This window comes from Manis pentadactyla, chromosome 4, assembly GCF_030020395.1.
Source record: "Manis pentadactyla isolate mManPen7 chromosome 4, mManPen7.hap1, whole genome shotgun sequence".
In the NCBI taxonomy this organism is placed as follows: Eukaryota; Metazoa; Chordata; class Mammalia; order Pholidota; family Manidae; genus Manis; species Manis pentadactyla.
Window position 1 is genome coordinate 135,318,336 of NC_080022.1, and position 13,290 is coordinate 135,331,625.

Here is a 13,290-nt window from a genome sequence, read left to right on the forward strand (position 1 = left end):
CATGGACATTTAATTTTTTAAAGGTATTTTTCCTATTATAGGTAATATTGCACAGAACATCATTAAAAAAATTTCTTTATGCATATGTGGGGATTTTCAATAGGGTTCTTCTTATACGTGGTTTGCTGGATTAAAATATATTTTTTTTAGATTTAAAAGTTTGAGATGTCCAAGGAGTTCTCCAAAGCTACTGTTACCCTGTTCTATCAGGGCCCAGCTGCTTCACACCCTTAAATTAACAACACTGAATACACTTCTTTACTGACTAGTGAGATTCAGTATCTTTTCACATGTTTACTAGACATTTAGGTTTATTTTATGAACTGCCTTTTGTGGTTTTTGCTAAATTATTTGCCCTATTTTCTGCTGGGTTATTAATTTGTAGAAGCTCTTTATATATTTCAGATATTTACTGTTTGTTGCAAACAGTTGCTTCTAGGGGTTATTTACCTTTAATTTTTATGTCTGACAACCCTTACCTCTGCATGGTCTCATTCACCCTGTTCCGTGCTCATGTCTGAGAGTCATGCATCTCTGTTGCTACCCCTTTTGGCTGCCTTCTACTCACCCCTTTGTCCTCCTCCTTCCCTGGTGGCTCACTCCACCCTGTCCTGGAACACTGGGCAAGGAGTGGCAGGGGGTAAACTGGGCTCCTGCCCCACTTCAGGGACTTCCATCCTACACTCGCTTCTTTCTCTTTCCATGATTTCCTCATTCCTAACTGAAAGATCTGGGGTTGTGGAGGCAGGAGTCCGGAGTTGTGGAGGGATTTGGTCCTCTCCCTCTGGCCAGCAAACCCAATTGGGACAGGGGTCTGCAGAACATGACTTTGGGGCCTGGATGCCCAATGCCTCATTGTCCATGAGGAAGTCCCCACCCTAGGCCAAGGGGACCATCGCTCTGAAGAGTTAACTGGATATCCCCTACAGGGTGAAGGTTACCTGTGACAACCTTCTCTTCTCAAGGCCATACAGCCAAAAGCCCAAGGACTAGGTCTGTGTGTGTGTGTGTGTGTGTGTGTGTGTGTATGTGTGTGTGTGTGTACACATAAAAGAGACAGAGAGATGGAAAGACGGACAAAGAGAGAGAGCCAATCAGAGGGGCTTAGGTGCCTGGGCCTTGGAAGTGGTGGTGGCCTCTCCAACAAGGATTGGAGACTGACTGCTCAGATTTCCATTGCTGAGCTGCCCTGCGCACTCCAGTTTCTCTAGGAGATGATAGTTGGTCCCGAAAGACATATATTGAAGCAAGTACCAATCAATTTATTGACTGGGGCACGACTGCCCTCCAACTTACTAGTTATCCATCCACCCATTCATCCATCCATTCAATCATTCTTTTCTTTCATCCATTATTAAACAAGCATTTGTTGGGTATCTCTCATGTGTCAGTGCTGGGCACCAGGCATATAAAGTAGAATGAGGCCCAGTTCCTGCCATCAAGAGACTCATGGGCTAGTTGAGAACACACACAGGTAAATGGAAAAGGGCACAGAGGGGTTTTAGGAATCATTTGTGTACTGATTCTCCATTCAACACCTACTGACTGAGCACCTACAGTGCGCCCGACACTGTGGTGGGCAGCTGCTGTGAACCCTGTCCTCGTGAGTTTGCAGCCTAGTAAGAGAGGGAAGGACAGGGCTCATGGCTTCTAGAACCTTCCTCCAAGGGCAAGAGAAGGATGAAGAGGCACACCAGCTCTCAACTGCCTCATCCTGGAAGTGACATACGTTGCTTCCTCTCTCACATTCCATCGGCCAGAACTGGTCATATGCCCCCAACCTAACTAAAAGGGAGACTGGGAAATGTTGGAAAGTAGCTGAGATGTTTGGTGAGCACAGACTCTTCCTACCACAGCAACCAGTGGTTTCTGCCATTCCAAGTCAAGTCAGGCTCTCCCTCACGAAATGTGAACATGGAGGTAAATAATTCAAGGTTAAGAAGTGGTCGGAGCTTTGTCATTCTGAGGGCAGTGCCTGAGAATGTCCCCTGTTCCTGTGCCCAGGACTTCTTGAGTTTCCAGTCCTGCCCAAACATTGTGTTTAACTCTTACTGTGTTTAATCCGTTCTTTAAGTCCTCCATTTTAACTCTTACTGTCTTTAATCTCTAAATTCGTTCAGTTTCTTTCCCATAAACTCCTTTATTGCTTGGTTAGCAGGAATTGTTTTTATTGATTGAAACCAATGTTTAGCAACCACATATCATTAAATCATTTTTGGTACACTCTATCTCAATAAAGAATGAACAGTTCAGGTGCTGCCGACTGGTCAAAACATTTTCTGAAGCATTGTACTATTTATTTCAGTGATGGTGTTTGTGCAATTTATATATTGCATTTTGTCTACACGGTTTTATAAAAATTAGTGAAGCTGAAAAACCGAAGCACTGACACCTGCCATAAGAGACAGAGACAGAAATCATTAGGGGAATTCAAAGGGACACATTTTTGGCCTTAAAGGATGTTCACTGAGTTGAAACAAGACAAAAGGAAAACAGAATTAAAGAATGTGTATGTTGGAATTCCCTCACTGGGGACTGAATCTAGAAGGCAACATATGATTGGTGATACAGTATTTTCTAATCCTCTGGAAATGGAATCTGCTTTATAATATGCAAGCCTCTTGTCCAACTGGGGGAAAGTTTTAAGAAAGCATACATGGATCCTGTCTGCACGCTGCAGGCAGAGTGGCCTCCTGTTTTGCTCCAGTGGTCCTTTCTCAGTGGGTTATTTAATTGAATTAATTAATTAATTAAAATTTTATTAAGGTATGATTGATATGCACTCTTATGAGGGTTTCACATGAAAAAACAATGTGGTTACTACATTTACCCATATTATCAAGTCCCCATCCATACCCCAGTGCAGTCACTGTCGAGTAGTGCAGCAAGATGCCACAGATTCAGTGGGTTATTTTAAACCAAAGGTCATGATTCACTTCTTCAGCAGTCTGTCTGTAATAGGACTCCCTTTTTGTCAGGTGACCATTAGGCCCAATCAGTTGTGGTCAGTGCATCAGGGGCCGGATTATGTAAGGTAAAACAATGCAAAAAATGCAAAGCAAAAGAGAGTCAGACAGTCCTTCATAGGGGCTGTGGGTGTGCTGGCATTTTGAGGTCTGAAGTCTTCAAAAGGCATGGTGGTGCTGTGCTGTGAGGCTCTGTTCTCTGGGGTGGTTTGTTCCTGTTATTTCATCTGTAGGGCTTGTTATGGGGCCTGGTTGTCCCAGAAGAGACCTATGGGGGCCTGGTTTTCTGGGGGATTCTTTTCTCTGGGTGGCAGTTAGACTAGAGTGATGGGGTCAAAGGGATATTATGTGGGGCACTATTCTCCAGGGGATTTAGATGGAGACGCTGTTCTCGATGAGGGAAGGGTCCAGGTAAGTGTAGGACAGGGCCAGGCCCTGGTTCCGTTCTTGGATGTCTCTTGAGATCTGGGCCAGGCGGCTCTGGAAGGCAGCAATGCTCTGCTGCGGGGCCTCCTCCGTGAAGTGCTCATCGGGGTAGGTGCCCAGGGGCCGCTGGGAACCAACCACAGGTTTGGGTGAAGGGGCTGCTGAGCAGCTCTGACCTGCCCTAGACCTCCGCCCTGGGGGGCCCAAAGCAGCCTCCCACAGAGCTGCCCCCTCCCCCTGAATGGTGAAGATGACTAGGTTGCTTTTGGGGACTGAATGTTAAGCTGGAGTTTTGAAGGGGGTGGCCAATCTGGAGTATGGCCACACATTGTCCTTGCAGTTAAGGGTGAGATTGCATCACCTCATCTGGCCATTTGACCCTCCAGAGCTCATGTGTTCCCCTGGGAAGGTTTAGTGGTGTGAAGGGACCTGGCTCCTTGATGGCAAAAGACGGTCTGGGCTAGGGAGGGGAAACAACACTCCCTCCCATATTCCCCAGGTGGCCTGGCCTGACTCCCAGCCCCACACTCACTCGGTCTCCAGGCTCCTTGCTCAGCAGCCAGAGGACAATGATGATATCACATGAGGCATTGACTGGGGGGAGAGTGGCTATGAATCCTTCCAGCCTTGCCTGGCCCTTGGTGGTGGGTGGTGGCAGCTGCATGGTGGACGGCAGATTGGGCATCCAGGCAGAGAAGTCAAACTGAAGGCGGACAGGGCAGAGTGAGGCCTGGGAGCCAGGCCCTGTCACCTGCCACCCTGGCACTGACCCTTCTCACCTGGCCTGAACTGACAGCAGCGTGCTGGGCAGAGCAGTTGAATATCACCATGGTGACATACTGCACCAGGGCTTCCCGGGTCACCAGTGAGGAGGGCACACCTGTGGGGAGAGTTGGGCCAGGGCTGGGGCTACTAGGGTCCTGAGGACCATGCTGCAGAGATCTGAGCGGGGGGGACCAAGAGTCGAGGTCCCCATACCTGAGCTGTCCCGGCCTAGGAAGCCTTCAGAGAAGATCTCCCACACCCAGGCCTGGAGCTCACTGTCATCACGCACAGACACATCATTCAGGTAGTAGAAGCCGACTATTTCAGAGACAAAGCTGCAAGGTGCGCTGGGTTCAGTACCAACTTTCAACCCCAACCCTCTCTGGGGAGCAGCCCTGCTCAGTGTCATTAATGTCCAGCCCTCTTCCTTGTCATGGGCCTCCCTGGCCCCTCCCTCTCCCTCCCAGTCTTCTTGCCTCCCCCAACCCCCCATATCTCTGGGAACAGTGCCTCACCACTCCACAGCACCCCAGATCTTCATCCCATCATCCCTGTAGTAGTAGCCCGGGATAGCTTCGACTCCTCGGGTCCGGATATCCTCGGGCAGACACAGGACCGAATAGTTGAGCTTTTCCATGTTCCTCTGTATCAGCTCAGAGAAGCCTTTGATGCCAATGCCTGTGGACTAGGAGATAGGACTCCTGGGCACCAGAGCCCTTGCCCCAGAAGCAGGAGGTAGTACTGGTGGGGCAGACAGGGCCACTCCCACCCCAGGACCCCAAATTATATGCACATTGCACCCCCACCCTCCCGAAGGCAGTTCTTACCCTGTCTACCACCTGCTCAGGGGCGATGAGCAGCTGGCGGGCCAGAGTATTGATGTGCAGGGTGTACCACGTGTGCGGGACCAGCAGCTGTGAGGGCCAGAGATGGCAGAGGTGGGGGAGGCCTGAGTCTCTCTGGCCCCAGAGCTCCCCCTTCAGAGGCATCAAGTCCTGTAAATCACTCATGGAAAGAGGTGACAGGGACAAGAGGTCCAGACAATGACAGGAGCTGGGCTCCACCAGCATCTTGTTCTGTGACCTCAGGCATGCACCTTCCTCTCTCTGAGCTGCAGATCATTGGGCAAATGAGGGGGCTGGTCTGGCTGAGCTCTCTGAGCCCTCCAGCTCTGGTATCTGGTGATTTCCTGACCCTTGGGTAGGCAAAGCCCCATGAAAACCGGGGTGGCCTGTGGGCCTGGCAGTGTGGAACCATCTCTGAGAACCCACTTCTGAGTTCCAGGACTGGGAACTACAGATGGTCAGAAAGAGTCAGCCTGGGTTGAAGGAGACAGAATAGGGCCTGTCTCAGACCCAGGAAACTGTCTAAACAAGAATCAGAGAATCTGAGCAGCTGTGGGTCCTGCATTGGGTCTGGGGGAGGTGGGAATCCTGCCCTTCAAAGATGTCTCAGGCCCCTGGAGGAAATGAATCTGGGTCATCAGAAGGTTTAGCAGAGCCCAGGGGACCAGAGAGCCCACCTTAGAGACACAGGTCTCCCTTTCAGGGCTCATCCACCCCTGCAGCTGCCTGCAGAAGACCTATTGGTCCCTCCACACTTTGGCATCTGCCAGCCCCAGGACTCTCCTGAGAACCGGGCATCTGTGATGGTTGTTGGCTATTGGTCTGATCTCACTTAAGAAGGGAGCCTCTCGGGAGCTCCCTCACGTGCAGGCCCCTTCCTTGCCCGGTTCCCTTCACCTCACCCCAGCGGCTGGCCTGCTGGGAAGCAGGCTCCCAGGGGAGTTGAGCAGGGAGGTGCTTCTGAAGCAGGATGGGGGCTCTGCATCCCTGCCTGGAAGGGTAGGGCTATGTGGGTGCTTAGAAGAGGCACCCCGAGGGGCAGGCCCAGATGCAGGGACCCGCAGCTTGGGACACAGTTTCGGCTGCCTTGCCGAGCCACTGACCTTGAATAGTGGGTGGCAGTGGGGCAGCTGGCGCAGCGTAGCCATGGTGAAAACCTCAGGCAGCAGGTGTGCATGCAACAGGTGTACAAGGGCCTCATGGACTGAGAACTCAGCATTGCGCACTCATGTCTTGGCCAGTAGCCAGTCCCACTTGTCATCGCTGGGCAGGAAGATGGGACTGTTAGGCCCCGGGGTCTGGCTGAGCTGTAGGAGAAGCCAGGGTGGACAGGTGGTCACGGGTATCTGCCAACTACTCACCAGATGCCTCCCCACCCCTGCCCTACCCCAAGAGCTGCTGACCTGGATGGCGATGGGCAACAGGGGCCCTCCCCCTGGGCACTGGTATAGCAGAGTCATAGGGGCCGCTGAGAATTGAGGCTTCCCATTAACGTTATTGGTTTGGATGCCAGAGAGAATGCCGTGATCTACCAGGAACAGGGAGCCCTTCTGCATGATAGAGAAGGGGAGCCAGGGCTGCCATCTGGCTTTCTAAAGGACTGAATGGGTGGAGCAGGGAGAGGATTGAGGGCTGGGAAAGGGAGAGGGTGTTCTTGGCACACAGCACACAGGAGGCTCTTAACAAATGTGAGTGATGGTCCTCTCTGATGAGTAATGGGCCTGAAGGCACTGAGACGGGGCATGCAGAGCCTGGACCCCTGGACCCCTCACCTCCAGCTCAGTCTGCAGAGTGGTCCCAGGGCCCAACACTGGGGCCACCATGGCATTCGTAACAGGGAAGTTCTTTGGGAGCTCACGACAGCAGCAGATCAAGACAGGGTTGAGGCCATTCAGGAACTGGGAGGCGAAGAATGAGTCCTCCTGCCAGTGCTCAAACACGTATTCTACAGGAGGGTGGGGAAAGGAGGACCAGGTTACCCCAGTGCCCATAGGTCTCCCCCTGAACTTCATGGTGGGGCTGCTCCTGAGTCTGTCCTAGGCTCCTTTTTTCTCACTCTATGCTTTTCTCAGGGTGACCTCCTCTCAACCCTTTGCTTCAGTCACTGCCTGTTTACCAAACAGCATTACCTTAGTCCCAAGCCCACCTGTCCCACCATCTAACAGACATCCCAACCCCAGGGCTTACCAGCCTCAAATACAGCACATCAGAGACTAAACGCCCACAGCCCAGCCCCTCCAACGGCTTGGCATCTGGGGAATGGCACCTCCATCCACCTGTTGCTGTGGCAGAACCTAGGTACCTCTCCTGGCAGCTCCCCAACCTCCTCTTCCCATCAGGGCCCATTGATTCTGCACCTTGAGTAGCTTCTGGTCCACCTGTCCATCCATCTCTGCTGTTACTGCCCTGGAGTTCCCCTCCCACTGCTGATGCCCACCAGAGCCTCAGAACTGGTCTTCCGCCTTCCACTCTTGTCCCCCAACACCCCACAGTCCACGGAGCACATCTGGCTATATTACTCCCCAACTGGCAGCCAGTCGATCTGGCCATATTACTTCTCACTGCACTTAGGGAAGTGGCAGTTCCTGCCATGGCCTACACAGTCCTGCCTGACCCAGGTCCCATGCACCTCTCCTGCTTTGTCCCTTATCTTCCTTCCCTGGCTCAGCATCCTTTGGCCGCAGCAGAGTGCTTTTATCCCCAAAAGGTCTCTGATCTTTCCATCTTCAGAACCTTCACATTCACTGTCTCCTGAACTGGAAACACTTTTTGCCACCACATCCTATTCTGGGCACTGTTAATACCTACTCAACTTTGAGGTCTAAGCATAAATGTCACCTCCTTTTGAGCAGGTCCCCTTTTATACACTCTCACTGGAGCCAATGAGTGGGGTTCATAAGGGACACTCTGTTTTGATTTTGAGTCTAATGTCAGGCATGAGTCCTGTGGGAATGAGGACTGTGTCCACAGCCCCAGCCCAGTGCCTGATGTGTGGTAGCCAGCAAGTGTCTCTTGGATTGAAAGGCATTAGAAGGTTGGAAGGATGCCCCTAGTCTGCATCCTTTGGTGTAGCTGTGGAGAAAGTAGGGCCTAGTGAGGGACAGGGGTCTGCCAGGGTCCCACAGTGAATTGGTGCTTGGTTTTCTGAGACTCCTGGCAGCTATGAGAGATGATATCCCAGGGAAGAGGTCAGGAGGCCCAGCCTGAGCTCCTCACCAGTGGCTGGGGTCTTCTGGAAGTGGAATATCTCTCTCATCTCCTCCAGACTCTTCCAGAGCCCCTTGCGGTCCAGCAGTCCCTTGATTTTCATTTCTGTAAATCTGCCAGGAGATGTGAAGGGTGGAGAGGGAGCAAGAGATTCCCCCCCCCATCTGGTAGCCTTATCCCTCCAGGGATCCTGAACCAGCCTCCAGCTCCTGAGGTAGCCTATGCCCCATGGGACTGACTGTGGGCAGATGCAGTGCTCTGGGTACGGCTGTGTGATCCATATCCCTGATGGTCAGGAAACTGAGGAGGGAAGGACAGAAGGCAGAGGGCCCACGGTACCCGAGCCCCAGAGAGAGGAGAGGGCGGGTGTCCTTACGCAGAGCCGGCTCGCAGGTAGAAGTTGGTGTTCTTGGCTACAGAGTATTTAATGTTGAGGTCTAAGTCTTTTGTAGTCTTCTCATCCAGGCAGCGAGGCCAGCCTGAGTTGTAAGTCTTCCAGCTGGAGGGAGGAGCAGGAAGGCCATCAGCAAGAAGCCTCAAGGAACCCACTGACTAGGATGGAGGGAGTGGCAAGTCCTTTGGAGGCCCTAGTCAGAGCCAGCCCCCTTCTACAAGCAAGGGCCTTCTGGGGCTCTGGCCTTCCCCTGCACCCACAAGGCTGCAAGGGGAACTGCCCTATTCCCACAGTGAGACCTCTCCCCTGGTCACAGTTGATTGGTTAAGGGCTGGGCACCTGACCAGAGCTGGTAACCAGAGTTCTTCCCAGGAATTGGAATTGGGGCTGTTAAAAAAGAGGCAGTAGGCCCAAAACAGAGTCACTTGTGCTCAGTCCACATCACAAACCAAGATGGAATATCTAACCTAATTGCAGTCTCAGCCTTTCCCAGGAATGTGACCTTTAACCAGTCAATATAGAATTACGTGGTTAGCATCATGAGGTAATCTGCTTGATAGACCCCTGCCTTTCCCCAAAGGAAGGTGGCCTTGACTGAAACAATCCACTCTTTGCTAGAAACTTTCTTTTTCTGCCCCCTTCCCTTTATAAAAGCCTTCCCCTCTGTGCAGCTCCTCAGAGCTCCTTTCTCTCTGCTGGATGGGATGCTGCCAGTTTCATGAATCATCTAATAAATCAATTAGATCTTTAAATTTACTCAGATGAATTTTGTTTTTACCGGGGCTGAGCCAGAGAGGCCATCTCTCTCTAGATATCTGGATTATAACATGTAAGCACAGGGATTATTTGTTACAGCCATTTTTGGATGTGTGGACTGGGAACTAAAGAAAGCTGTTCTGCAGAGAGAGAAAAGTGAAGGAAGAGAGAGAAGCATCTAGGGGGCCCCAGAGAGAGGGAGAGAGTCACTTTTGTGTCTAACCTATGAGATGTGGCTACACTTCCAGCCCTCAATTCTGTGAGTACCTCTGTGTCCTGTTAACACATTCCCCCCCTTTTTTTTCTGTTTGCTAGTTGGAGTCTGTTTTTGTTCTTGCAACCACAAAATTCCTGACCAACACAGAGGCATCTCACAGATGGGATGCTTTCCTGAGGCAGTAAGTGCAAGACTTCAGTTGCCTTTGACAGGCATCCCACGGGGAGGCACTTTTCAGCCTCCACCCCACAATTTACCCTGTCCTGGCCTAGGGCATCTCTATCAAGCAAGCAATTCAGCCTGAAGATCTTTGGGTGAAATGGAAAAATAGTGCCCCTGCAAAGCTGAGGATCCCCTGCAAGTCCTCCTTTCATTCATTCATTGGTTCATTTAATCGTTGCCTTTGGGTTTGAATTTTCAACTTCAAAGAACAATTTGCCATTCAAGCACAGTGGTACCAGGTGGTGGCCAAACCCTACTTCTCAAACTTTAACGTACAAATGATTTATTTAGGAATCTTGGTAAAATGCAGATTCTGACTTAGTAGATCTGGAGTGGGTGGGCTCAAGAGCCTGCATTCTCCTATCCAGGTACTAACCAGGCCTGACCCTACTCAGCTTCCAAGATCAGCAGAGATCGGGTGGGTGTGTTCAGGGTGGTATGGCTGTAGAGGAGAGCCTGCATTTCTAACAAGCCCCCAGGTGATGCTGACCCTGGATCTGAGACCTCACTTTAAGTATGGAGGGTCTGGGCAATTGGAGCAGAGGTAACTGAGAGACAATATGAATAATAATAGTACACATTTGTATAGGGCTTGGCAGTTGACTGGCTTCATTCTTAATCATTTTCCCATTGGTTTCTTTTTAATAAAACAAATAAGATTGATATTTTAATCTTTTGCACAAGAAAATAAAGATCAAAACTGTTAAATGACTTGCCTCAGATGTCACTGCTCCCTTCAGCAGGTACTAGACTGGCCCTGGGTCTCCTGACACGTGGGTCTTTGTTTTGACAAGAAAGGAAGAAAGACCATTCCACGGACACAGTAGACCTCCATATCTGTTCCCTCCCCTGGGGCTGCTGCTGACAGCTGTGGTGCAACAGTTTTCTTGGGGATATAATTCAAAACAAATACATAATCACCAGGAACTAAGGACTCTGCAGCTTCAGTGTTCCCAGAGACCTGGAGCAAAAGCCTGGCGCCCAGGCTTCAGACAGCAGCCAGCCTGGCCAAACCATGATCATTTGGAAATCGGTGGCTGAGTACCTCACCTCCCCTGGCTTTTTGCTCAGGAATTCTCACGAGGGTCTCCAGCAGTGCTGTAAACCACCACCCACTGCCCGGGCAGCAGCTAGGATCCAACTCTCCCAGCTGACCTCCAACCACGCGAAGCCCAAAGCTGGGGGGAGCCCCCACCTCACCCCTTGCCCAACCTGGAGAGAGTTTCCTGCGATTTGGGGTGGTGTATTTCCAGCTCTGTCCATATTTCCTGCATGACACAACAAACTGATGTATGAAAATGCCCCAGGGCCAGGAAGATACCAGCAAAGTTGAGGCATTTGGAGCACGGGTTTTCAAACTTTCCTGGACACCAGAGTCATCTGGAAGGCTTGTTGAAACAATGTGACTGCTCTCCCGACCTCGGTATTGGACTTCCTCTCTCAGTGTCAGACTTGGGAGTTCTGAGCATCTGCATTTCTAACAAGCTCAGGGGTGATCAGAGAAGACAGGCAGGGGCTTCAAGTCATTAGCTTCCAGTCACACCCAGGCTGCCCCTCAGCCCTTGGGCGCCCCCACCGGCAGCCCTCTCCTCGCCTGTACATCTCCTGTCTGGCCTGTAGCTCATCCCGGCGCTGCTGCAGGAGTCTGGGGTGGTGGTCCGCCCAGGAGACTTTCGCTGAGAGAGGAGAGGAGTGAGTGCAGAGCGCAAAGAACCCCTCTGACTTCCGGCTCAAGCCACTCACTTCAGCCACCCACTACTAGTGCCTCCCCACCAAGTACAGTTTCTGCCCATCGGGCTGCCCCCTCCTCCTCCCCAGCGCCCCCTACCCCCTCGGCCACCCCAGCTCCCTTCTCCACTCCCCTTGCTCTTCCCCCAACACACCAGCCCCCTCACCTGTCCCCTCCCGCAGCACCAGGGTCCCCGCGCCCTCCAGCCACTGGTAGCAGGGGAACCGGAGAGGGTCGCCCCGCGGCGGCGTGAGCTCGAACCAGCGGCAGAACCAGGCATCCGGGCCCAAGTGCCCGAGCAGGCCGGGCAGCGCCGGGGGCGCCTTGTGCACGCGCAGCAGCAGTGCTTGGCCCACGTCCTGGGAAGGCGTCACTTCGAAGTCCTCCTCCTGGTGGTGGTGGGGGGAGGCTTAGTATCCGCGACGCCCGTCCCTTTTACTCCGCCTGCTCCTCGGCCCCTACCCGCCAAAGCACTCACCGCGCCTGCGGAGAACTCTTTGCCCAGATGGTCCAGGGGCAGTAGGGAGGTCTCTCCTTGGGTCCCCACGATGCTGACAGATATTTTGTCCCATGTGCCAGCCCCGAAGGCCTCCGCAGTGGACACCCGCACCCTGTACTCAGTCATGATACTAACCCAAGTCTGGTTGCCTACTGCTGGCAGGGCTGCAGAGCCCAGCTCACCTAAGGACTTGCCCCGCCCCAACCTCGCCAGGCCCTGGTCTGACTACTGGCTGATTAAAGCAGATTATTGTTGCCCACTTCCGAGTGCCCAAGGAACCTCATCGCCACCCCCAAAAGCAGGCCCGGGTCGGGTCGGGTCGGGGTGGGGCGGGGCTGAGAGGCTGAAAGGGAGGGATGCAGAAGGCAGCTCAGCACTGCTGGCTGGGACGCGGAGGGACTGGTGTCCTGAGGTTGGTGGCGCCGGACCCTCCAGCGGTGGTGCAGTAAGACAGCTGCACTTCACTGGGGTCAGGGCTACATTTACGCCCCTCTTTGTTTCTTTGCCTTCTGAGCCTTTAAAAGCCTATGCAGGACCGCCTCCCCACTTCCTACAACTCTTCTTGGCCTACAGTCATTATTTTATTTCATTCAAGAAGTAATCTTGCCATGTTAGCTGCTGGTGCCAGGCAAGACCCAGCCTTTGCCCACTCGGAAGTTAAAAATCAAGTGCGAGAGAGACAAAAAAAGGCGAACAAGACAGGGATTCAGTAAGGAGAGAGCCATCTCGGGCCAGGATGGATTTCGGCTTTAGGGGAATAACAGACTTGGGGGCTCTGGTCTGGAAATACAGTTTCAGATGCACATTGGATCTCCAAGTGCTGAAACCACAGCTGGGCATAAGGTTCAGGGCTGGTTGGTGTGCACCAAGGAGTCACTGGCAATGTGGGTGTGGCAGAGAACACCAAGCAGAGATGGGGAGAAAAGACAAGGAGCTAGCCATGCCCTGAGGTTCTCTGATACTTGGAAATCATGCAGAGGAGGCAGATGGAGTGAAAATCAGTGAGGTACAAGGAGAAACTGGAGGGGGTGTTTCAGGAAAGCCAAGAAGAAATTGGCCAAATGTATCACATGCTGCTAAGAGGCTGAGTAAGAGGAAGACAGAGAAATGATCACTGGGTCTGTGAACAAGGAGATCTTTGAGTTTGTGCCACTGGCTAATGGGCATGATTAAGGAAATTAGCCCAGTTCTGTGCAAACATACCCTGGCGCATGAGAGAACCCTCCCTTGGTGTCTGGGGCCTTGCCCAGAGCAGTTTCAGCAG

The 13,290-nt window shown here is 52.2% G+C and overlaps 1 protein-coding gene across 1 annotated transcript; it reads right to left on the bottom strand.

Moving 5' to 3' along the window:
* Positions 1–2,273: 2,273 nt before the first annotated feature.
* On the bottom strand, positions 2,274–12,292 carry LOC118917802 (polyunsaturated fatty acid lipoxygenase ALOX15B-like). The gene is given in 14 exon segments (XM_036896010.2): positions 2,274–3,518; positions 3,925–4,095; positions 4,172–4,272; positions 4,371–4,492; positions 4,673–4,842; positions 4,985–5,071; positions 6,106–6,309; positions 6,406–6,552; positions 6,775–6,947; positions 8,219–8,322; positions 8,586–8,708; positions 11,393–11,474; positions 11,694–11,916; positions 12,006–12,292. Coding segments are annotated over 14 exon segments (2,034 nt in total). The 5' UTR covers positions 12,153–12,292; the 3' UTR covers positions 2,274–3,338.
* Positions 12,293–13,290: the final 998 nt, after the last annotated feature.